General features: G+C 48.6%; 1 protein-coding gene and 1 long non-coding RNA gene across 3 annotated transcripts in view; one reads left to right on the forward strand and one right to left on the reverse strand.

The window, feature by feature from the left end:
* Positions 1-10,301, forward strand: part of FLNA (filamin A) — a 52,121-nt gene extending 41,820 nt beyond the window's left edge. Inside the window, 11 exon segments of the mRNA XM_051968013.1 lie at positions 604-807; positions 907-1,059; positions 1,327-1,449; positions 1,897-2,163; positions 2,968-3,105; positions 4,187-4,302; positions 4,936-5,068; positions 5,673-5,849; positions 7,585-7,803; positions 7,890-8,093; positions 9,543-10,301. Coding sequence (XP_051823973.1) covers positions 604-807; positions 907-1,059; positions 1,327-1,449; positions 1,897-2,163; positions 2,968-3,105; positions 4,187-4,302; positions 4,936-5,068; positions 5,673-5,849; positions 7,585-7,803; positions 7,890-8,093; positions 9,543-9,730 — 1,922 coding nt within the window. The 3' untranslated portion in view covers positions 9,731-10,301.
* The window catches only part of LOC127542441 (uncharacterized), a 182,710-nt gene continuing 166,716 nt past the window's right edge, over positions 10,011-26,004 (reverse strand). For both annotated transcript variants that reach the window (XR_007948677.1, XR_007948676.1), the window contains exon 2: positions 10,011-14,016. This is a non-coding gene — a long non-coding RNA (uncharacterized LOC127542441). The remainder of the gene's footprint in view (positions 14,017-26,004) is intronic.

Here is a 26,004-nt window from a genome sequence, read left to right on the forward strand (position 1 = left end):
GTGATCGTCCCTCATTAGTCTGGCCTGGCTGGAACCATTGGAAGTTCAGCTAAGAGGGAGATCGCTAAGCCGGAGTCTAGAAGGTGACAACCAGGATGATGAGGCCAGTGTTCCAGGCAGTGGAGGGGGACAGTCCCTCAGGAGCGGTGGCTCCCTTTGGGTGGTTTCTTGGGTCCAGCTTGGCCAATGAGTTCCCCTCTGATTGGGATTCTGGGATTCCCCCACGGGCGATTGACCGGTCCCCTGTGAGAGCCTTCCCCACGTGGACATGGGTGCTGCTGGGAATGAACATGGGTCCTGCCTCAGGAACCCTAACGAACCATGCTGCTTGACAGGATACTGGTCAGGGAAGGATGAGACCCTTGGGACAATGAGGCACAAGCAGACTTTCCAACAGCTGGAGGAGGAGAGGGAGGTGGGGGAAGACACACACACACACACGACAGAAGGAAGGGGAAAGAGAGACAGATGGGTGGGGGGGTGAGGGGCAGAACTCGCCTGAGAGAGCTCCACAGTGACTTGCAGCCCAGTGGGACTTGTGGGGCTTGTGTTCTTCCCCGGACGCCCAGTCTTGTTCACCGGGCCCTGTTGTGCCCATCACAGGGATCTCGTTCGTGCCCAAAGAGATAGGAGAGCACCTCGTGAACGTCAAGAAGCATGGGCAACACGTCCCCAACAGCCCCATCACGGTGATGATCAGTCAGTCGGAGATCGGGGACGCCAGCCGGGTACATGTCTCTGGCCAGGGCCTCCACGAGGGCCGTACCTTTGAACCAGCCGAGTTCATCATTGATACCCGGGATGCAGGTGACTGTGACCGCCCAGGCGGGGACGATGGGAAAGGGAGCCCAGGGGGAGGGGAGGAGGGAGAGCCGGGCCGGACCTCATTTCGCTTTGTCTGGCCAGGCTACGGAGGGCTCAGCTTGTCCATTGAGGGTCCCAGCAAAGTTGACATCAATACCGAGGACTTAGAAGACGGTACCTGCAAGGTCACCTACTGCCCCACAGAACCCGGGAACTACATCATCAACATCAAGTTTGCTGACCAGCATGTCCCAGGTGAGTAGTGGGCCCTTAGGGATGGGGCCTGGCACATGTGCTGCTCCAAAGCAGCCCAGCCAAGGGAGGCAAGCTGACTGGCTTCCTTCCTGGCACGTTGGCGTGACGGGGCCCATACCACGCCCACTGAGCCTTCTCCCCTATCCCTTGCCCCCGGCTAAAGCAGTAGGTACGGTGATGGGGCCCTGCCCATCGGGAGCAGGGTGATAACCCTGCTTTTTTGGAGGAGGTGGCACGTAATACATGGTCGAATCCCACCTTCCACAGGCAGTCCCTTCTCCGTCAAAGTGACCGGTGAGGGGCGCGTAAAGGAAAGCATCACTCGGAGACGGAGAGCCCCCTCGGTCGCCAACGTCGGCAGTCACTGTGACCTCAGCTTGAAAATCCCCGGTAGGTGTACCCAAGGCGGCACTGGCCGTGACTTCCCCCCCCACCCCCCGGGCCGTCCCGCGAGCCCCGGGCCATAAGTCACTCCAAAGCTAGAAGAATCCAATCGGAAACAAAAGCTTGAAGCCCTTCTGGTCCAGGAGGCGGGGCAGGGACAAGGAAGGAAGTGGCTTCCTGTGGGATCACAGCGTGTGACAAGAAGGGCTTGGGGGGGGGAAGGGGGAGGGCAACGTATTCTTTCCTATCCCTTTCTCCCCACCTCCCGTTTCCATTCTGATTCGGGTGTGAATCAGATAGCCGTGAGCTTCCAGGGCCAGGAGGTAGGGAAGGCACAGGCCTCTGAAGCCAGGGGATGAGAAGGGTTCGGGTCTCCTGAAATCGTTGCCCGGCCCTGCCCACATCCCACCTTCCTTCCTCGCCCGCCATCCATCCGCATCTCTTCGCCTACAGAAATCAGCGTCCGAGATATGACGGCCCAGGTGACCAGCCCTTCGGGCAAGCCCCACGAAGCTGAGATCCTGGAGGGAGAGAACAACACCTACTGTATCCGCTTTGTACCTACCGAGATGGGGGTGCACACGGTCATTGTCAAGTACAAGGGGCAGCATGTTCCTGGCAGCCCCTTCCAGTTTACAGTGGGGCCCCTGGGAGAAGGGGGCGCCCACAAAGTCCGTGCTGGTGGACCTGGCCTAGAGAGGGCAGAAGCCGGAGTACCAGGTAAGGCACGCCCTTGCCCCCACGGTCTCCCTCCTCCCTTGTTCAGTGTGGGAATTTGGGACCGCTTCCTTCATGTGGCTCATTGGCCATCCCTAGGTTGAGAGGGTGGCTGGGCTGCGCTCCCTTGTCTTCAGGGAGCCTGCCGCGTGTCTCTAGGAGACATGGAGAGAGAAGTGAGGGCCAAGTTGGGGCATCTGTACTGGGATGGTGGGGGGGGGGGGGATAGACTGCTTCATTCCAACTTGCATGCCCAAAGTCGGGCGGGACCTGGGTCCCTGGACCGGAGGTCAATGCCAGCTGGGGGACCCACTGGCCACTCAGGTAGAGGATCGAAGAGGCAGCCTGGGGCCGTGCTAGATGGAGGCCCATAATTGCAGTCCCCTCCTCCCGAGCCCGAAGGCCAGTTTGGAACCCGATGGTCCCGGGCCGGCCATTTCACCTGTCTCCGCACTAAGGGCCTGCCTTCCCGCCATGATGCCCGTCTCCAGAGGTTGCCGTGGAGACACTGAGACGGCCACGTCGAGGCACTCGGCAAACTCTCGAGACGCTGTCGGGCCGGCCCATCGGGCCGTCCGGTGTGTCGACTTCTCTGGAACTCGGGGCTCCCCCGAAGGCACACGGCTGAGCCGTGGCAAAGGCGAGCTTTAAGTGCGGGACTCTGCCAAATCTGAGCCCGGCCCCGTATCGCCCGTCCGTCGGCACCCTTCCGGAAAGCGTGGATGCCGGGCCGGAGCCGAGCTCGGCGTCGGCCTCGGCCCTCGAACCCCTCGCACGCGTGCAACGTGTCTCCCTCTCCTTCCGCAGCGGAATTCAGCATCTGGACGAGGGAGGCCGGCGCTGGGGGCCTCGCCATTGCTGTCGAAGGCCCTAGCAAGGCTGAGATCTCCTTTGAGGACCGCAAGGATGGCTCCTGTGGCGTCTCCTATGTGGTCCAAGAGCCCGGTAGGTGGGGGGCGGGAGGGCAGGCCGTGCCACGGCGGGCCACATGTCATGGCGGACCACGCCTCGTGTGGAGCTTGATGGGGCCGCAGTCCTCCCTGTGCTCCCACAGACAGTTCCCCACAGGAGCCGTCGGCCTCGCCCCGGTTGCCGTTGGACAGACTCATAACTGATTGTTGAGCAGCTGGAGAGGCGGACTCCCCGGCTCAGCCGCCATGCTCTTCAGTGGCTGGGGCCTATGGAGGAGGGACCACAGACCCCTGGGGAAAGATGTAGAGCCAGCCCTGTCCTTAGGAGCCCCTTGATGTCACGGGCCCCCACCTTTGGGGAGCCCCTGTTCTGAGGAGAGAGACATGGCCCCTGTCTTTGGGGGAACCCCCCGATCTGAGGGGGAAGATGTGGCCCCTACTCTTGGGGAGCCCCCAATCTGAAGGGGGAGACGAGAAGCCCCACATGTGAAGGGGACACGGCCCCCTCTTGGCTCTGGGGAGCCCCCTCCATCTGAAGAGGGTGACGAGGCCCCCCGGCTCTGGGGAGCCCCCCATCTGAAGGGGAGACAAAGCCCCCCTGATTCTAGGGAGCCCCCCCACCTGAAGGAGGAGACAAAGTTCTTTCCTCAGCTCTGGGGAGTTCCCCCGTTTCAAGGGGAGACAGACACGCGGTTAGAGATAGCACTGAGGCACTTGGTGCCGGGGAGCCGCTCTGTGCCCCCTGATGTGGCCATTTTGTTGTGGTGCGTTGCCGCCCTGCAGGCCCACCTCTGCTCTTGGAAGCGGGGAGGAGCAAGCAGTAGATGGGGATTGGGCTAGCCCCAGCTAAAGGGGGTTCCGTTTATGCCTCCATTTACGAACGTTGCCTCCATTCCTGAGGGGTCACCTCCACTTGGGGGGGTTGTCTCCGTTTATGAGGATGCCCTGGTGGCGCCAGCCCCCCTAGAGCTGGGTTTGACTGGTCAGGGCACGGGCCGAGGCCGGGTGGGGGGTCGGCGGGGCTTGCGGTCGCAGACCAGGGTGGGCTTCCCCGAGGGGGGCACGGCCAGGCCGCTCTAGAGTCTGGCACCTAACGCCTCGTTTTTCCCGCCCAGGCGACTACGAGGTCTCGGTGAAGTTCAACGACGACCACATCCCCGACAGCCCCTTCGTGGTGCCCGTGGCTTCCCCGTCTGGCGATGCCCGGCGCCTTACTGTTTCTAGCCTTCAGGTGAGGCACTGAGAGAAACCCTCCCCCTGCAGGGCCCAGCCCCCCTGGGCAGGACGCGGGCAGCGCCAGGCCGGACCCTGCCGCGAGGGAAAGCTTGGGACGAAGGCCCGGAGTCTGGACCGCCCCCGGGCCAGCAGCGGGGAGCATCGGCAAGCCGAGCGCTCCGTCCGGGCCGGCGGGGAAGGACGCAGGAGCCCCTGGCCTGGCCGTGTCCCTCCCTGCCCAGGGCTGGCGCCCGCCCCTGCTCACCGCTGGGGGTTTTTCTCGTGTCTCAGGTCTAAAGGCTTTTAACAGATCTCGGTGCCTTTTGTGTACCAGGGCTGAGGTTTAAAGAGGGAGAGCCCAGCAAGGCTGCGTGGTGGTAATGAGAGTGTCCTTCCCTCCATGCTTCTGTGTGAGAGTGTGAGCCGTGTGTGGGTGTGGCTTCTGCTTGCCTCTCCCGGGGCCCCTCGCTCTCCCTCTTTAAACTGAATTTGCTGCCGAGTGGGTAAGTTGGACAAGGCCTTGGAGCTGCTCTTCCTACCTCTCTGCTCACCCCCTTCCCCTTCGGTCCCTCCGTGCCATCCCCTTCCGTCTGCCCCCGGACCAACCTGACCCCCTGATGGGCTCTAACCACCTGTGCTGTGATTCCAGGAGTCAGGTTTAAAGGTCAACCAGCCAGCCTCTTTTGCAGTCAGCCTGAACGGGGCCACGGGCGTCATTGATGCCAAGGTCCACAGCCCCTCGGGGGCCCTAGAGGAATGCTACGTCACCGAGATCGACCAAGGTGAGGTCCAGTGGCCCCGGGCCAGGCAGGGCAGGGGCGGAGAGCAGGAGGACTGGGCCGTCCCGTCTGCCTCGTCTGGCGTCGGAGCTGGGTTACCACACGCGGGAGACACTTGCCAAAGGCCTGGAGAACGGGAGCCGCCCCCGCCCTGTCCGTTTGTTATGTTGCCCCGGCACGTGGTGCCGGCTCTGGAGACAGAGGCACGGTCACCGCTTTAGAAAGACTCCCTCCAAACGAGCGCAGACCCCGAGGCCGCTCCCGTCGTGGGTAACGGCCCCGGCCACGTCTGCTGCGGCTCCGGGTGGGGATGAGGGGGCCCCGTGTTCCCAAGCGGGGAGACCAGTGGACAGTCGCTGGCAGTCTGTTGGGCAGATTTTGCAACACAGTATAGGGGTGAGGCCCCACGGGCAGGCGGTGGCCCCCGAGAGCAGAGTTTGCCAGCGAGGTGGCAGGAATGGGGTCGCGCCGTGGTCGTTGGGTAAACGGGCAGGGTCACGGCCGTCCCTCAGACGGACCTCGGACCGGCCGGTGCGTCCGTGGCAGAGGAGGGGTGGGGGTCGTCGGGATCTCCTCCTCGTTCTCTCACCTCCCCTCTCCCCACCAGATAAATATGCCGTGCGCTTCATCCCCCGAGAGAACGGCATCTACCTGATCGATGTCAAATTCAACGGCTCCCACATCCCCGGCAGCCCCTTCAAGATCCGCGTGGGAGAGCCTGGGCAAGGAGGGGATCCGGGCATGGTATCCGCCTATGGGGCGGGCCTCGAAGGTGGGGTCACAGGTAGGTCTGGAGCGAGGAAGAGAAGAGGGAAGGTAACGGGTGTGCTCGGAGGAGCCAGAGCTTGCCGGTGATGGTGCGGCGTGGCCCTACGGGGCCCAGCAGCTGGCTGGGGGAGAGCCAGGTCTTCTTTCTCGGAAGAAATCCCTCTCCGCCCTCTGCCGTTAGGGGGTCACCAGTACTCGTGTCAAGGGATGCTTATTCTAGCCAGAAGGAATCTCTGGCCCGAAAACCCGCTGGGCCTTCGGGCTCCATCGAACACACTGGCGTTCCACAGGAATCAGTGTTTACTCTTGGCCCCGAAGCAGAGCCTTGGCCAAACTGAGGCCGCTTCCGGAGGCTGACCGGGCTCACGACAGGGCCCCCAGCCGGGGAACAGGAGGCCTCGCCCACGCTCGGCCAGGTGCCGATGTCAAAGACCACCCCGGGCCGCACCAACGGCTTGCCGGGATCAAGCGGGCACCTCGCCGTAACGCCGTCGGGAGGATTGCGTTCGCTTTGGCGTCCCGGAGGACACCGCTAAGTCGGTGGCCTCCCGGCCTCGTCCCAAACTCGGGATCGGTCCCGGGAGCAGCTGAGGGGCCACTTTGGGGTGATGTCAAGGTGGCCTGGGGAGCTAGTGGGCGGCAGCCAACGCTGGGTGGCCGTTTGGCCCAGACGTAGCGGACCTTCATGGTGAGGTACAGGCTGGCCTTTGCTGCTTTCCCAGCTCCTCTGCTCCAGTGCCTCAGGGATGTGGTGAAGCTCTAAAGACGGGGCCCCTCAGTCCCCTGGGATCCCCAGGCAGGCAGGTGGGCTCCTTATTGGTCACTGATGGGAGACACGGCGTGGATTTATTTGTAGCTAACCGGAGGCCAACTCCCACTTTAAGGCCCACGGGTGATGCAGCAAGCGAGAAAGCTTCGCTAGCCCATAGCCCTTGCCAAACTCTTTTTTCCCAACACCACGAGGAGGTAGGTGTGCCATCCCCATGACGGGGAGACTGGGCGGGGTCTCCAGACCCCAGCTCAGCCCATCTGAGATCAAGCTCCATGTTCCGCCCACCGAATCTTCCGGCCTCTACCACCGTGACCCCTTGAAGCATGTCTTCTGCATGGCACTTTAGAACCAGCTTCAGACCCCCCCACTCCCGCTCCACGTGGCTGGGGAAAGAATGGGGACACAGAAATGCCGATCCAACGGCAGCTCGTTCTAGATCGGAGCCCTGACGGGGAACCTGCCGGCCTCCCGCAAAGTTAACTTCCATCACTGATCCGCTTTGCTGTCAGATGTTTGGCCATGTCACCCGGGTCTCGGTGTCCACCACAGGCAGAACCCCTCACTTTGTGGCCATGACCCTTCCTTCCCCTGAGTGGCTGCTCCACCTGTCTCTAGAGAGCTCGAACCCGGCTTCGCCTTACATGTGACCCCATTGGTCATTGTTCGTTCTCCCTCGGTGACGTTGGGACGGGTCTGTCTCGGCCGTTCGTTCACTCTGGAAGCTCAAAGGGAAAATAACCAACGTTGGGGTTCAGAGCGCTTTCTTACACTTTTTAAGGTCCCCCATTTTCCCATCTCAGTCACAAAGCTCAGCAGAGGCTCTCCGACCCAGCGCCATCACCCGCCAGATCTGCAGGCCCATTCCCCTTCCTCTGCGTTGTCTCCTATGTTGAGCCAGAGCTGGAGAGGACGAGGTTCGGGGAACCTCCTTTCCCCCTTTCCTTTTGGGACAATTTTCTTCTTCTTCCCTCACCACCAGGGAGCCCGGCAGAGTTCATCGTCAACACCAGCAACGCTGGAGCTGGTGCCTTATCTGTCACCATCGATGGCCCCTCCAAGGTGAAAATGGATTGTCAGGAGTGTTCCGAGGGCTACCGGGTGACCTACACGCCCATGGCGCCTGGCAGTTACCTCATCTCCATCAAGTACGGAGGCCCCTACCACATCGTGGGCAGCCCTTTCAAGGCCAAAGTCACAGGTGTGGACTCTGATTCCCCTCCCCCCCATCCCCGGCTTGGATCCCCTCTCTTTTCCTCACGTTCTCACGTGCCATCTGCCCTGCAGGTCCCCGACTGGTCAGCAGCCACAGTCTCCACGAGACCTCGTCAGTATTTGTCGACTCGGTGACCAAAGGCGAAGCGCCCCTGCAGTCCCGGGCCCTGCCCAAGCTCCATTCCGATGCCAGCAAGGTGGTGGCCAAGGGCCTGGGGCTCAGCAAGGCCTTTGTGGGCCAGAAGAACTCTTTCACTGTGGACTGCAGCAAAGCAGGCATGTGCGGGGAGTGGGCCAGAAACTTCGGGGAAAGGGATTCTGGGGCTGGGAGCGGAAATCGGGGTCCAAAATGACTCCCTGGGCGAAGTGCTTGCCACTCTTGGGGGGCCCAGGAAGTAGAAGAACTTTAAGGGGAAGCAGAGGATTCGAACAGTAGGTGCTTAATCAGTGCTTCTTGACAAGTGGTAGAACCTAGTCTCCTGGGGTGACCTGGGGCGCTGTCAAGAAGCATTAACTAAGCACTACTGTGTATGCGACACTGATCCAAAGCAGAGGAGCCCCGACCCGGAAGGAGCTTACATTAAGGGGGGAGACCACGTGTAGACGGCCCCCCACCAGGGGCTGAATGCATAATGAGCAGAGGGAAGGCTCTGAAAAAAAAGGAGTCGAAGAAGGCCGCCTATAGAAGGGGCCGTCTTAGTTGAGCCTTAAACCAAAGCCAGGGAGGACAGGAGTTGGAGCAGAGGAGGGAAAGGGTTTCAGACCTGGAGGACAGCTAGAGAGAACACCCGGAGCTGAGAGAGAGAGGGCCCTCCCAGGATGAAGCCCTGAGGGACAGTTCCAGGTACAGGGCGAGATCTGCAGGAACAGCCAGGAGCGGAGAGGGAACGGGGAGGAGGACCAGGGGAGAGAGTGGGGGGAGGGGGTCCTGAACACTCAACTGCCCTAGGGTCACACAGCGCTACCAGAAACATTTGAATCTGGGGCTTCCCGACTCCAGACCGGTTTTTATCTAGGCTGATCTTTGCAGGGAAATGATTTGCTCTTCCCAGACAGAAGGGGGAATTAGGTGGGGGAGGAGGGAGAATGAGCATTTATGTGACACCTATTGCGTGCCAGGGGCTGTGCTGAGCTTTCCGATTATTATCTCATTTGAGCCCCTCAACAGCCCTGGCAGAAGGTGCTCCAGTCAGATGTGAGGTGACCCACAGAGTGGTACCAACTAAGGCCAGGTCTTCCCGACTCCCTCCCCTGGAACTCTGCTCATTGTGGCCCTCCCTAAGCTCCCAGGAGGAGCAGGATTCGAATCTGGCGTCGCGCTCCCTGCCCCTATCCCCGCACTTCTAGGGCAGTGCTTTGGGGTTGGAAACAGCAGGTCTTTGGAAAGGCCCCGCGTTAAAGAGTCTGGGGTTGTCACCGCGGGGCCAGCCGTGCGTCCCCCAGGAAGCGGTGCCGGTCACCCTGGTGGCATCTTGCCCCTCCTTCCTTGCTCTCGGTCCTTGCCCCCGGTCAGGGCTCTTTAGCAGCGCCTCGAGCGCTCCGGCTTTAGGAGCCATCCGCGATCTCTCGCGCGCCGCCTCCCTCGGCCGCGGCCGGACCGGCCGATTTCATTCCCCGTGCCTTCCGGTCCGGAAAGCCGGCTCGTTAAGGGCGTGTGTCCCGGGAGGCCCTCCCCGGGCGTTGTGGGGCCAGAAGAGATGTCTGAGCTCTCTCTCCTTCTCTTAGGTAATAATATCCTCATGGTGGGGGTCCAGGGCCCCAAGACCCCCTGCGAGGAGATCTTGGTGAAGCACGTCAGTGGCGGCCTCTACACGATCACCTACCTGCTCAAGGAGAAGGGCGACTACACCCTCATGGTCATGTGGGGCGAGGAGCACATCCCAGGGAGCCCCTATCACATCACCATGCCCTGAGTCTCCCTCCCCCTCCCAGCCCACACCACCTGCCTTCCACTCGCTCCTGACCTTCTTCCCTACCCCCAGTATTGACCTGTGGATCGGTTTACAAGGAGGAGAGTTTACCTTCTTCCCGCACCTCCTCCCATCACTATTTTTCTAACCTTGTGTCCTCCTAGGCCCACCCTCGATTTGGCGGGGGTGGGGAAGCACCTCTGTACTCATAGAACCTCTCCCCCCAGCGGCGGCGGATGCCCCCTCGCTTCCGTGTTCACCCTTCCTGACCTGGGGGGGGAGGGGGGGAGGGACGCGGTTCTGGGCTTAGAACACGGCCCGGCACCGCCGCTGTACTACTGGCGCAGGCTAGGCCGCCGCCTTATCGAGGTGTCCCCGCTGGCTGCTTCCCGCTCCTTGCTCCAAACACCTCTCTGGTCCTTAGGCTCCGAAAACAGTTGGGTATTTTTTTGTTTTGTTTTTGTTTTTAAATTTTTTTGTTTTATTTTGTCGAGATAGGTTTTTGGGGGGAGGGGACATGCATCTGCCACTCCCTTTCCCGCCTGAAGGGGAATAAAGTTCTGCTCCAACTCTCCTCCGGGTCCCGGGAGTTCCTACTTTTTTGCGCCAGGGCCGAGGCCCGACGGAAGGGGAGGGGCAGGGGAACCACGAGGACCCGCGTCTCTGGCGACTTTCACGGCTCTGGGTCTAAAGCCACCAGATCGGCCGCTCTGGAAGTCCCGCCGGTCGTCTTGGCCAGCCGGGAGTCTGAAGGCTCCCTCCGGCTCCAGTGTCGCAGCTTCTCTGCTTTGGGAGCCAAGGGGCTTCTGGGAAGGCCTCTGGGCCGGGGGGTTCAGGGAGACCTAGAGAACAATTCAGGAAGGAAAGAGGGAATGGGCTCCCCCTAAGAGCCGCTGCATGTTTTCCACCGTTCCTCAACTTGCGGGTGGACTAGACGGCTTGGAAAGCTGGGTCACCGGAGGGGACTGGGGAGCGATGGGAGCGGGAGGCCTTCCCTTGGGACTAAGACTGGACCACAGCTACCGTCCGATCTGTCCTGCCCGACCCCGTGGACCGTACCACATCAGTGCCGTCCATGGGGTTTTCTTGGCAAAGCAGTTTGCCATTTCCTTCTGCAGTGGATTAAGATCAACGGGGGAAGTGACTTGTCCAGGGTCACATAGCTAATACATGTCTGAGGCCAAACTTGAACTCGGGTCCTCCTGATCCACTGAGCCACCTAGCTGCCTTGATAACTGCCCCAATCTACACTAAGAAGTTTTTCTCATTTCCATCTCTACCCTGGCTGGGACCGGAGAGCAGAGTAGTACCTCGATCAGGAGGCTTGGGTGACAAAGGGGGGGAAATTAGTCCACATTCATACCTTCAATTCAACAGCAAATATGAAAAGCCAAAAGGGTCCCAGTCCCCACTGCCGAGGATTTTATCTGCCGTTCAACCGTTGGCCGAGAGCCTTGTGAAATGGGAATTATACCGCCAGTCATCTTAATCCAGAGACGCCCCCCCCCCCAAAAAAAGCCCCCAATGGCACGTGATGTAGTAAAAAGCCCTCTCGTCGAGAAGAGGGCAAGGAAGGAGGGAGCACATTTTCTAACTAGATAGAAGCGTTCGGCACTAGGCGAGTAGGAAAAGGGACTGCAGGGGTGGACGTGGACGCTTTTCAAAATAAAATGGTTTTTTACACAAGGAAGCTAACTGACATCCCAGATACACGAGGAACACACTCAACTGTAAAAACCATCTTGCAAAAGGTCTCAAAATAAGACATTTACACTCTTACCAAGTACATGAAAAATTGCTCCCGAGCATTAATCGTTGGAGAAGTTCCACTGAAAATAACGTCTCGCTCCACACTCGGCAAGTTAGCAAAGGTGACGGGATGGCGGGAGGCCTGCCGCCACGGTCTCCTCGGACCTGGTACGTAGTATCGCCGAAGCGGGCTGCGCCAATGCCCAGAAGAGAGTTCTCTTTGGGGTCTTTCCCTCACGGAAGGCGGTAGTGAGCGGGAGCGTTCGGGTACCCCTGGGTGGGTGACGACGAGCCGGCTACACCGTACTTCCAAGAGCTCCACGGTCCTCGGCCGCGCTCGCTATATCGCGTTGCCTTCTCCCACCCCACCCGGGAACAGCCCTATTTACTACCCTATGTCCCGATCCATTTCCCCAGTTGATCTGCCCGTGCTCGTTGCGGGGAGGAGGGTGGTGGAGGAGAGGAGAAAGGGACCCGGCTAAAGACCAAAAGGTCCCAGGCAGGCTGAACATACAGTGTTAACAGGTCAAGGAGGAATGAAAATGAGGAGCCACATAGAGCTAATGGAATCCAGGAACATGAATTGGCTCCTCTCCCCGCCTCTCCCTTACTGCCTACGAGCGTGCCCATGGCTTCCTCATCCTGAGAAAGGCCTCTCTGGATCCCTCCATCCCTGCTCCCTACCATCCCACACTCTCCCTACCCTTTGGACCCAAACTCCTCGGCAAGGCCGCTTCCACAAACACCTCGACTTCCTCTTTTACTTTGGCTTGCAAGCTTATTCCACTGAAACTTCTCTCCAAAGTTATCGGTGAGCTCTTCGTCGCCAAATCCAAGTGACCTTTTCTTCATCCTCACTCTCCTTGATCTCTCTGTATGCTTTGTCACTGCCGGTCTATGCTCCTGGACGCTCTCCTCTCTAGGTTTTTGGTGTATTTCTGCTTCTCTCCTGAATCTTTTCCCTCTCCGACCACTCTGAGAGACAGAAAGAGACAGAAAGACCACACCACCGTGCGGATGGATGCCTCTAGGTTCTGTCCTAGACCCTCTCCCGTTCTCCCTCGATATCCTTTCACTTGATGATCTCATCAGCCTCTCGTCCTTTACCCCCTTTCAGTTTTTTTCTGTTGGCTTTCCCTACTTCATTATAAGCTTCTTGAAGATGGAAACTTTCTTTTTTTCCTGTTTATTAGTAAAGCTTTTTGATTTTCAAAACACATTTTCAACATTCACTCTTACAAAAACCCCACGCTCTAAATTTCCCCCCTTCCCCCTCTCCCCTAGATAGCAAGCAATCCAATATATGTCAGACACGTGCAATTCTATCCACATTTCTACATTCTATACATACATTCTATATTTCTCATGCTGCACAAGAAAAAGCGAAAGGGAAGAAAATAAGGAAAAAATACGAGCAAACAAGAAAAAGTGAGAATGTTATGTTGTGGTCCACACTCTGACCTCCCCGGCTCCTTTTAAATCCCAAATAAAATCTTCCCTTCCCACAGAAAACCTTCTGCAGCCCCATGTTATTCCCGTGCCTATTTCCGACTTCTCCTCCATGTAATTTGTTTATATTTGTCTTCATGTTCTCTCTGCCATTACACTGCAAGCTCCTTGAGGGCAGGGACTGTCTTGTGCCTTTCTTTGTACTCTCAGTAGCTGCCATGGAGGAGCAGAATAAATACTTACTGACCATCAGGGGCCTGGCTATAATGAAAAAAATTCATTTCCATGTGGTCAGATATGTGCATCTTAACCACCCAAAAAAGTTCCAAAGGATATAGTCTTTCTATATGGACAAAAGAGGTACAGAAAATGGTGGAAGCTCAGAGAGAGTAAAGGAGAACACATTGATAGATGAGGAGCACCCAGAGGATGGAGGGATGGCAATGAAGACGGAGAAAAGCCAGAGTAGATAGATGCAAAATGTCTGTGGCAGCCCGTTTCATGGTGGCCAGAAACTGGAAGCTGAGTGGATGCCCAGCAGAGAATGGCTGAATAAATTGTGGTATGTGAATGTTATGGAATATTATTGTTCGGTAAGAAATGACCGGCAGGAGGATTTCAGGGAGGCCTGGAGAGACTGACGGGAACTGACGCTGAGTGAAACGAGCAGGACCAGGAGATCATTCTAGACTTCAACAACAAGACTGTATGAGGATCATTCTGATGGATGTGTCTCTCTTCAGCAATGATGGGAGTCAAACCAGTTCCGTGGGTTCAGTGATGAAAAGAGCCATCTACACCCAGAGAGAGAACCACGGGAACAGAGTGCAGACCACAACATAGCATTCTCACTCTCTCTGTTGCTGTTAGCTTGTATTTTTTCTTACTCATTTTTTCACTTGTGATCTTATTTTTCTTGTACAGCTTGGTAATTGTAGAAATATACTTAGAAGAATTGCACATGATGAATTGATATTAAATTACTTGCTGTCTAGGAGAGAAGGGAGCTGGGGAGGGAGAGAAAAAAATTGGAACACAAGGATTTGCAAGAGTGAATGCTGGTTTTGTTTTTCTTCCCGGGTTATTTTTACCTTCTGAATCCAATTCTCCCTATGCAACAAGAAAACTGTTTGGTTCTGCACACATAGATTGTATCTAGGATATACTGTGACATATCGAACATGTATAGGACTGCTTGCCATCTAGGGGAGGGGGTGGAGGGAGGGAAGAGAAAAATCAGAACAGAAGTGAGTGCAAGGGATAATGTTGTAAAAAAATTACCCTGGCATGGGCTCTGTCAATATAAAGTTATTATAAAATAAAATGAAATGAAATAAAAATAATAAAAATAAAAAAAGAGTGAATGCTGAAAACTATCTTTGCATGTATTTTTAAAAAAATGTAAAGCTCTTATCACAAAAAAAGAAGAAAGAGAGCTAGTAAGAGAGACACAAACAGGGAAAAGGCAAAAGAGAGGAGACTAGGGGCACATGGAGAGGAAAGGCACATTGAGGGACATATAAGGCCTATGGAAAGAACCAAGACTGAAAGAACAGAGAGAAAGGAGGTGCACACAGAGAGAGAACAGGGATTGGGGATGGAAGAGAGAGACATAAAGAAAGTTCCTATTTTTATTCTTTCATGAAACTAAGAAGTTTCATTGTTTGGTCCCAAGTGTAAGACAGCAGCAGACTTTTGGATGACAAAGCTGACATCCTTGAAGGATAGCTTAGTAGAATAAAGATATCAAGCCCAAAGCTCTTTCTTTCACACGCACAACATGGTGCCGCACTACTCCCAATCACTCCATTCCTAAGGTGACTACATCATTCTCAAGACTTGGTGGTCTTTTCTTGAAAAGTAGTGATGTCAGAAGATCCAATCTTAAAGAAGAAAATGATTCTTTGAAAATTAGAATTGGGCAAGGGAAATCCAATAAAGCTATGAGACCAAGAAATAACAAAAACCAATAAAAAAGAATTTAAAAGAAACCAATGTGAAACATAAGAAAATAACAGATGTGGAGAACAGATCAAGAAGAAAAAAATATAAGAATAGTTGCACTACCTGAAAGCTGTGACCAAAAAAAGAACCTTGACACAATAATACAAAAAATAATGCGTGCAAATTGTCCTGAAATAATAGGACAAGAGAGGAAAGTAGAAATAGAAAAAAATCCAGCGATCATCATCTCAAAGAGATCCTTCGTGGAAAACATATTGCTAAATGTTGAAATCCCCAGACCAAACAGAAACTGTTATAAGAAACCAAAAAAAAAAAAAAAAAATCAAACACGTGGGAGCTCCAATTAGAATTATACAGGATTTATCATCAGCTACAATAAAAGACTAGAGGTTGTGGACAAAAAGATTCTATCAGTGAAATTAAGTAGAATGTTGAACCAAAAAAATGGATATTCGATGAACTCTCAAACCTTCAGGATTTTGACTCAAACAAATCTGAACTCAATAGAGATTTAACATTTGCTCTTAAATGTTAAGAGGACCAGTTTCAAGGACCTCAACGAGGACAAACTATGTTTTATACATGTAAATGTAAACTAAAAGTTTAAGATTGTCATTAGTAACTGGATAGCCCACCTGAAAAATTGGGGTGGAGCAAGAATGTTGTATCTCTACTAAGCAAAATTGTCTAAGAAAAGGTAAACATTGTATTTATGCTACGTGAAGAAGGTGTGAGAGCAAGAACTAACTCAGATTACCTGGGGAAGGAGAGCTGTTAGTTCTGAAAACCTTCTCACATGGGGAATGGATTAAAGAGGGAATTGTGTGTGTGTGTGTGTGTGTGTGTGTGTGTGCGCGCGCGCGCGCGCGCACGCATGCGTGTGCCAAAGAGGGCATAGTACTTTACAAAATATAAAGAAACAAGGTGGGAGGGAATATGATAATGTGAGGTATAGAAGGGTATATAGAGTAACGGAAGTGAAACAAGGTGAGTAGATTAATCAAAAAAGAATAAAGAAGGGAGGAAAAGATGGGGGTGGGAAATAAAGAAGGGATCCATGGCGGGGGTTAAGTAGTAGCAAGGCAAGTTAAGGAACTAAAGTAGAAGAGTTATCAAGGATAGGAAATAAGAGATATATACAAACACAATAACAATCATGAAAAGTAAAATTTAATAGAAAAAAGTAGGACTAGTAATGAATGATCTCCAACTCAATCAATCAAGAGAGAACTCTATATTATATGTCAGCTATACTCATATTGTTTTAGATATATCTGTATATGCATTTGTGTATATATGTTTGTGTGTGTGTGTGTGTGTGTGCATGGATGTAGGTTTATATATGTGTGTGTACAGATATATGTATATGTGTAGGTGTGTGGGTATGTATGTATGGAGATATAGATGTATACATAAATATATCTGTGCTTAACTATAACCTGCTTGGGGAAGGTGTTGAAGGCGATCAAAGGGGAAAAAAAGGAATAAAACGTGCACCATCAAGAAAAAAAGAAAACCTCCAAGGAAGCAAAGATAAACAGTCATGAACACAATGTCCTTTATTATTACTTGTGTCTTCTTGAAATGGAAATTTGTTGTTGCACATTTTGAATCCTACCTGATGTTCTGCTAACCACACGACAATTCTTTCTCCCTCTTTTTCTGTCTTTGTTTTTTTCCTATGTAGTTATCTTCTTATTTTGAATATGTTTTAAATTAATAAATACATTCTAAAAAAGAAAAAAGTATTGGGATCTCTACCACTATTGGGGTTTCAACTACATCATTTCCAAAGGCTACCCTACATCGTTCCCCCTCAAGACCCAAATTCATTTGGGACCAAGGGACAAAGATCTGATCTTCCAGAAATGCTTTGGGCTGATAAGGGGTGGACAGTTGTCCCTGCCTAGTGGAGTCCAGATTGAGGAGGGGAGATGCCAACGGGTGCTGAGTGTCAGGAGTGAATAAAGGATGGTATTCATCCCCTTGAGCAAGTAGTTGGAGGAGCAGTTTTAGGGCCTAAAAGAGACAAAGCATTGGAGGCTTCCCACCCCTAGGTTCAATGGTTACGCAAATAAATTTATTTAATCGTAGTTACTGATTAATCATAAAAATTAAATTTTTAACCAAATTTAATTAATTTAATTATTAATTGGATACATTTAATTAAAATATTGATAATAATTAAAATCCATTATAATAAAAGACTCAGGAAAATACTTAAGTACAGAACAGTATATATCAAATAAGATATTTATAAGAAAACATGTTTGTACCATTGGATACACAGTCCAAATGAATGTTATTTCCACACTAGTAAAAAACTTGAATAAAATTGACTTTTTAATTGATGTAACACAAAATATTCCACAAATTAGATCCTCTTAAGAAAACTGATGGCACTAAAATTCTCTTCTTCAAATCATATTAAAGACATTTCTGATTTAGTTTCAATAAGCAATAAAATAACAGATCCCACACATAGTTACATCAATAGCTAATTAACACACACACACACACACACACACACACAGTAACAGGCAGGCGACTAAATCAAATACTAAATCAGATATTTTTGGATTGAAAACAGCAAGATCCTACATACTTGCATGTATAGAACTCCCAGGAAGCTGGAGACTTTGGAAACTGGGACGTTCCCCTCCTCCTAAGATTAATCAAGGGTGCATTTAAGCTTGAAATCATGAGAAAACATAAGGTCCTGGCACAATTAGTGGGACATTGTGAACTTTACACAAGATTGAGTCTCCAGAAAATAACAACATGCTTCGGAGAATTAGATCATAGAAAACAGAAACCAGGGTTGGTCACACAACAGTGCCTTTCATAATAACATATGGTTTTAAAATATATAAGCAGTATGATTTCTCTTAAACAGCTCTGTCGAATTATCAGCAACCCCATCTCATTTTCAACCACCACTAACCCGTTTGTATTGTGCCAGTCACAACACTTGCATTGTGATCTGATCATAGACATTTGCTATAAGAGAAAAAAGGCAAGGACACGATTATAAAAGCAGCAAAACTAACCCTTCAGGCTTACGTCTAAAGCACATATCTGGCAGGATAAAGTACCCTTAGCTCTGTTGGACTTTAAGTAAGAGTTCCAGTTACTGGAAACCGAGTGGATGCCCATCCATTGGAGAATGGCTGAATAAGCTATGGTATATGAATGTTATGGAATAGTATTGTTCTGTAAGAAATGAACAACAGGAGGATTTCAGAAAGGCCTGGGGAGACTTACACGAACTGATGCTGAGTGAAATGAGCAGGACCGGGAGATCATTGTACATGGCAACAAGATTATGTGATGAACAACGGTGATGGACGTGGTTCTTCTCAACAATGAGATGATTCAGGTCAGTTCCAATGACTGTGTGATGAAGGGAGCCACCTATACCCAGAAAGAGAACTGTGGGAAATGAATGTGGGTCACACATAGCATTTTCACTTTTTGCTGTTTGCTTGCATTTTGTTTTTCTCGGTTTTTTCCTTTTTTATCTGATTTTTCTTGTGCATTTTTGTAAAAATATGTATAGAAGAATGGCACATGTTTAACAAATATTGGATTGCTTGCCATCTAAGGGAGGGTGTGGAGGGAAGGAGGGGACATTTTGGAACATTTGCAAGGGTCAGTGTTGAAAAATTATCCATGCATGTGTTTTGAAAATAAACAGCTTTAATTAAAAAAAGTTCCAGTTAACAACCAATCGTGCCGTAATAATTGCAACTCATGGTCAGACTCAGGAATAATCAGATGGAAAATATTCTTTTTCAAAAAACATAGTTGGGGAACTGAGCCAGAAGCCACTTTAAGCTAAGTCAAGGTTAGGAGGACAGCTTTTGCCCAGATACCTCCATCTGTAACAATTCAGGATCACATCCCCTGCGTAGCTTTATGACATGTCTCTCAAATGGTAGATTGCTGACTTAATGATCCACCAGACAATCATACCTGAATTCAAAACTCTAAATACTATCAGTTACGGTCTCGGGAGAGTTTATCTCAAATATGGCTAAATACAATTATTTTTACTCTCATGAAGTTGCAATAAACAATAGATGTTTACCTGGAATCACACCCATAAGAGATTTCACTTAACATCTTTCACTTGTTTTTCTTTTCTTCTTCTCAAATTTAAACTCATTCTAGTTGTAGAGAACTCCCAGGAAGCTAGAGACTGGTAACTGGGATCTTCCCCTTCTCCTAAGACCGATGAAAGATGCATTTAAGCTTGCAATCATGAGAAAACATAAGGTTCTAGTACATTTACGGGGACATTGTGAGCTTTAAATAAGATCGAGTCCCTACAAACTAACAAGATGCTTCAGAAAATTAGATCATAGAAAACAGAAACCAGGGTTGGTCACAGAACAATGTTTTTCATAGTAATATATTGTTTTAAGATATATAAGCAAGATGATTTCTCTCATTAAATGGCTCTGTTGAATTATCAGCAACCCTGTCTCCTTATTTTCAATCGCCACTTGCCTATTTGTGTTGTGTTGGCCACAACACCTAGTGTAAAAACCTATCTTTAGAAATCGCTTCTAAATAATAAACAAACCTAAATTCTCAATAAACCCATTTCTTGTTGGAAACTATATAACCCAAACAAGCTCTTTGTTTATATTATAGCTATTTACTATATTAGAAATAAAAAAGGATTTTGAATCTGTAGATCTTCTGAAAAGGTTTCAGAAACCCTAACAATTCTTTGGAGAAGAAGGATAATGAAGAGGCGACAAGGACAAAAGGGAATATGAGGAGGGGGAAGAACTGATAACTTTTGTAAGTAATTTCTGTAGGGTCCCACTGCCTCATCACTAAAGTGCATCACTAAAATTTGCAAATGTAACCCTGTCCCCAAATAGATGGTGGTGAATGCTCTGCCCTTTGTAAGGAATAGGATGGAGATGGTGAAAGGCAAGAGCTTCAGTTTAGGGCCTGTCCCTTTTAGGGAACTCTTCCATGCCAGACTCATCAAGCTTTGGGTCGAGTCACTTCAGGCTCTTCTGGCTTCCAGCAAAGGCAACTTCCCTTCGGTTTGCTGAAAGGAGAGTAAGAATGGAAAGACTTGCCAGGAGCCAGCGGTCTCCATCATGTCCCCATTCCCAGCCTGCTACACTAGAGATGCAGGGAGTCTCCTCTCGGCTGCGATCCGGGACGTTCTGTCTAGGTTGGGCTGAGTTACCTTGCTCCCAATAGGAGTGCTCCTTTGTGTCCATTATATATCCTCTGCCTTTTCTAATTTCTGTTTTGCTGGGATTTGGATAAAGGGGTTTCCTTGTTATTCATGAAGTGTGTTCATCGAGGAATAGCTGTTCAGTGGGAAAGGGATCAAGCCTTGGCTATAGCACTCGGGGTTCCCCTTTCCCCCAGAAGTGTCAAAGGGATCAGAAGTTCGAGGAAACTCAATCCTGTCCTCTAGAATATCAGTGGTCCTCAAAGTGTAGTCCAAAGAATTGTTGGGGTCTCTGAAACCTTTTCAGAAGATCTACAGATTCAAAATCCTTTTTTATTTCTAATATAGTAAATAACTATAAATATAACCCGTGTGAACAAAAACTCTTTGAACAGATCCTCGATAGTTTTTTAACAACATGAAGATACTGAGAACAAAAGTTTGAGAACCACTGCTCTAGATGAACAACATAGAAAGGGGAACAGAGATGCTTCTAGCTTCTGTGAGTAGAATGGAGTAGCCTCTGGCTTCAACCTCCTGCTTTCCTTTCTGGCAGGAATGAGTCTCCCTTGGGGAAGGGTGGAGGGAGAAGAGGCTGGACGTGTTTATTCTGCCTCCCTTTAAGCCACACACAATGACAGCTCTTGCCATAAGAAGGCCTCTTTACACATGTGGGACCCATTCTTTCCACACAGGGGTCTTTCTCTACACGACAGCACTAACTATAGGAATATAACTTCTTGTCACTTATTTTTGCCAGTTATCATGACTTTGGGGGCCTAGTCATTTTTCTTGTTTTAATTTTATTTTATCAAAAAACCAAATAGAGAAGTAAAACAAAACAAAAGAGAACATTGTCATGTGCCCAGAAGAACATAAGGGAGGATTCAAATTATAACAAAAATTTCTGGTTCAGGAAAGGATATATAATAGTAGAAGAAATTATATTTATGTGTCCATCTTTTCTTTGCTTCCATGTAAATTATTCTTTTGTTCTCTGCTGTGCATTTTTTTTTTACTTTATTCTTTTTTTCCTCTTTCATTCTCTCCTCACTTCCCCCAAGCAGGCTATAGTTAAACACGGAGATATATAGACAGACAGACATATACACCCTACATATATATATATATGTGTGTATATATATATATATATATACACATACATATATATATGTATATATATATACACACACACACACACATTCACACCCACTCACATACATATACATATATCTATATACACACATACATAGAGCAACATGCATACATATCCACATATACTCAGACACATACACATACATGTACATTTACTCATATGTAAACATTCATCTAAAACAATATGAATATGGCTGGCATATAATGTAGATTTCTCTCTTGAGTGAATCTTTAACCTTCTGGGGAAGACAACAGACCTGAAAAACAGATCCAGGAGAGACAACCTGAGAATCATCGGACTCCCAGAAAAGTATGATGAAAAAAAGAGCCTGGACACTATTTTCCAGGAAATTATCAAAGAGAACTGCCCAGAAGTCATAGAAACAGAGGGGAAAATAGACATTGAAAGAATTCATCAATCCCCTACTGAAAGGGATCCTAAAATCAAAACACCAAGAAATCTAGTGGCCAAATGCCAGAACCCTCAGACGAAGGAAAAAATACTGCAAGCAGCTTGAGTGAATCTTTAAATTTGACTTTGTCTAAGATAGATGATTACTAGCCATATTTTTTCTTTTCTTTTCTTTTCTTTTTGAACTTTTACATTCCCTCTCATTTTAATTCTTTGGTTATAATTCCCAATCTGTTCTTAAATACCAATATTTCTCTCTCTCTCTCTCTCTTTTTTTTATATGACTTTTTATTGATAGAACCCATGCCAGAGTAATTTTTTACAGCATTATCCCTTGCATTCACTTCTGTTCCAATTTTTCCCCTCCTTCTCTCCACTCCCTTCCCTAGATGGCAAGCAATCCCACATATGTTAAATATGTTGTAGTATATCCTAGATATAATAGATGTGTGTAGAACCGAACGGTTCTCTTGTTGCACAGGGAGAATTGGATTCAGAAGGTAGAAATAACCCGGGAAGAAAAACAAAAATGCAAACAGTTTACATTCATTTCCCAGTGTTCTTTCTCTGGGTGTAGCTGCTTCTGTCCATCTTTGATCAAATAAAGCTCTCTTTATCGAAGAGATCCACTTCCATCAGAATACATCCTCAAACAGTATCGTTGTCGAAGTGTATAATGATCTCCTGGTTCTGCTCATTTCACTCAGCATCAGTCCACGTAGGTCTCTCCAAGCCTCTCTGTATTCATCCTGCTGGTCACTTCTTACAGAACAATAATATTCCATAACCTTCATATACCACAATTTACCCAGCCATTCTCCAATGGATGGACATCCTTTCATTTTCCAGTTTCTAGCCACTACAAACAGGGCCGCCACAAACATTTTGACACATATGGGTCCCTTTCCCTTCTTCAGTATCTCTTTGGGGTATAAGCCCAATAGAAACACTGCTGGATCAAAGGGGATGCACAGTTTGATAACTTTTTGAGTATAGTTCCAAATTGCTCTCCAGAATGGTTGGATCTGTTCGCAATTCCACCAACAATGTATCAGTATCCCAGTTTTCCCGCATCCCCTCCAACATTCCCCATTATCTTTCCCTGTCATCTTAGCCAATCTGACAGGTGTGTAGGGGTATCTAATAAATTTTACTCCTGATCCTTGTTGTAGTGTTTGTGCATTATTTGTGTATATCTCTTCTTTCCTATCTCTGCTGATTCTTCTGCTTTAATTCCAATCCTTCACTTGTCTTGCTATTACTTAGCCTCCCTCCTTCCCAAGGATCCCTTCCTTGTCTCCCTCACCCTTTGTTTCCCCACTTAACCCATCCCTCCCTCCTTATTTCTTTATAAATTTTGGAGGGTGCTATACCCTTCATGGCATGTGTGTGTGTGTGTGTGTGTGTGTGTGTGTGTGTGTGTAATATTGCCTACTTAGCCCAATCCCAACTTGAGTTGGTTTTCAAAACTACTAACTCTCCTCTGCCCTCTAATGCTTCTGTGTCTATTCTTCCTTTGCATCTCATTTGTATAACATAATTACTATTTTGACTTTTTCCTAGATGGTTTTGTTTTTTAGAGTCAGATCACACTCAACTCGGCCCCATTCTTTCTTTTGAGCTACCCAATTGCTGATGTCAACCTTAAACATATAGTACACATTTCCATGTGAAAACAGAATTTGTCCATATGAATTTCCTTGAAATTGATCTTTGACATTGGCTTCTACAGGTCAAGTTTTCTATTGAGTTCAGGTTTGGTTGAAAGTCCTGAAAATCTGCAAGTTCATTGAATGTCTATTTTTTTCCAATCAATATTATGGATAATTTTGCTGGATGTGATATTTTTGGCCTCAGGCCTAGTTCTTTTGAGTGCCGATATATATGATTCCAAGACCTGTGGTCTTGTATTGTGGGTACTGATCACTGTTGTACAATTCTAATTGCAGCTGCAGTGTATTTGAATTTTCCTTTTCTTGTTTCTTGCAAAATTTTCTCTTTGATCTGGGCGTTTTAAAATATGGCAGTAAGATTTCTATGTTTTCCATAAAGAATCTCTTTGAGATGATGATCTGTGGATTTTTTTTTCTATTTCTATTTTCTCTCATGTTCTATTACTCCAGGATAATTTTCCTAGATTATTTCTTGCATTATTGTGTCAAAATTTCGGTTTTGGTTATAGCTGTAAGGTAGGACAATTATTCTTATAGTTTCTCTTCTTGATCTGTTCTCTAGATCTGTTGTTTTTCTTATAAGATGTTTCACATTCTGGTTTATTTTTTCATTCATTACATTCTATTTTGTTCTTGATCTTTTATAGCTTCACTGGCTTCCCCTTGCCCAATTCTTATTTTCATCTTTAAGATTGTATCTCCTTTTCTAGTTGGATAACTTTTTTTCATAATCTTCTTGGGGTTTTTTGAATTTTTTTTTTAGTTTTTCCTTAATATTCACTCATTTGATTTTTAAATTCTTTGTTGAATTCTTCTATAAATTCTTTCTGAGCAGAGAACCATTTAACATTACCGAGTGGAAGCTTTTTTTTTTACTTCATTGTCCTCCTCTGACGATGTCTTCCCTATTCCCACAATAGGTTTCTACCATGGAATTCTTTCTTCTTTGCCCATTCATTTTTTTAAAATGAGAAGTATTAGGGTAAGTACCTCTAATCATGAGGTGAAGGAATTATGTCTCTAGTTTCACTTCAGCTCTCCCCCTGACCTGGAACCCCAAACCAAGAGCTCCCTTCTCCTGCAAGTGGATGTCCCCTGCCCCCTGTGCCTCTGCACTCCCGGTGTGCTGCCCAGGATTGTGTGTCTGCACCGTTCCTAATCAGCCAAGGTTCCCTCAATCTTCCCACTCAGACCCCCGATTCTGCAGGTAGTCCAGGAGGTGAAAATTTCTGTAGTTTCCGTTGAGGCTCCCGCCAAACTCAACTAACCTGAGAGTCCCACTGGGTGTTTCTGTGAAGCTACCCAAAACAGTTTGCACTTCACATAGGTTAATCCCCAGCCTGCATTCTTTCTTTGGGTCTTCTCAGATTGTACCTGAAGGACCCCTGCTTTGCCCTAAGTCTGCTTGATTTTCCACCAGTCTATGTTCTCCCTGAGGCACAAATTTGTTCCGTTTGTAGGGAAAATCTGTAAAGCTTGAAATTTACTGACCTATTCCACCATCTTCCCAGAATCCTCACCCCTATTTGTTTTTCTAAAAGTTGGGACAAACAAAACCAATGCAGATAAGATTTGAAGGGAAGCAATAAATTGGGAAAACATTTCTACATTTAAGGGTTCTGATAAAAGCCTCATTTCTAAAATATAGAGAGAACTGACTCAAATTTATAAGAATTCAAGCCATTCTCCATTGGATAAATGGTCAAAGGAAATGCACAATTTTCAGATGAAGAAATTGAAAGCATTACTAGTCATTTGAAAAGATGCTCTAAATCACTATTGATCCAAGAAATACAAATTAAGACAACTCTAAGATACTACTTCCTACCTGTCAGATTGGCTAAGATGACAGGAAAAGATAATGACAAATGTTGGAGGGAATGTGGGAAAATTGGGACACTAATACATTGTTGGTGGAATTGTGAATGGATCCAACCATTCTGGAGAGCAATCTGGAACTATGCTCAAAAAGTCATCAAAATATGCATATCCTTTGACCCAGCAGTGTTTCTACTGGGCTTGTATCCCAAAGAGATCTTAAAGGAGGGAAAGGGACCCACATATGCAAAAATGTTTGTGGCAGCCCTTTTTGTAGTGGCCAGAAACTGGAAACTGAGTGGAAGCCCATCAATCAGAGAATGGCTGAATAAGTTGTGGTTATGTGAATGTTATGGAATATTCTTGTTCTATAAGAAATGATCAGCAGGATGATTTTGTAGAAGTCTAGAGAGACTTACATGAACTAATGCTAAGTGAAATGAGCAGAACCAGGAGATCATTATACACAATAACAAAAAGACTATATGATGATCAAATCTGGTGGCTGTGGCTCTTTCCAACAATGAGATGATTCAGATTCAGTTCCAATGATCTGGTGATGAAGAGAGCCATCTACACCCAGAGAAAGGACTGTGAGAGCTGAATGTGATTCACAACATAGCATTTTCACTTTTTCTGTTGTTGTTTGCTTGCATTTTGTTTTCTTTCTCAGTTTTTTTCTTCTTGATCTGATTTTTCTTATGTAGCAAGATAATTGTATTTATATATATATATGTATATATAATTCAACTATTTTAACATATTTAATGCGTATTGGATTACCTGCCATCTGGGGAGGAGGGGAGGGTAAGGAGGGGAAAATTTGGAACAGAAAGTTTTGCAAGGGTCA

This window comes from Antechinus flavipes, chromosome X, assembly GCF_016432865.1.
Source record: "Antechinus flavipes isolate AdamAnt ecotype Samford, QLD, Australia chromosome X, AdamAnt_v2, whole genome shotgun sequence".
NCBI classification, from domain to species: domain Eukaryota; kingdom Metazoa; phylum Chordata; class Mammalia; order Dasyuromorphia; family Dasyuridae; genus Antechinus; species Antechinus flavipes.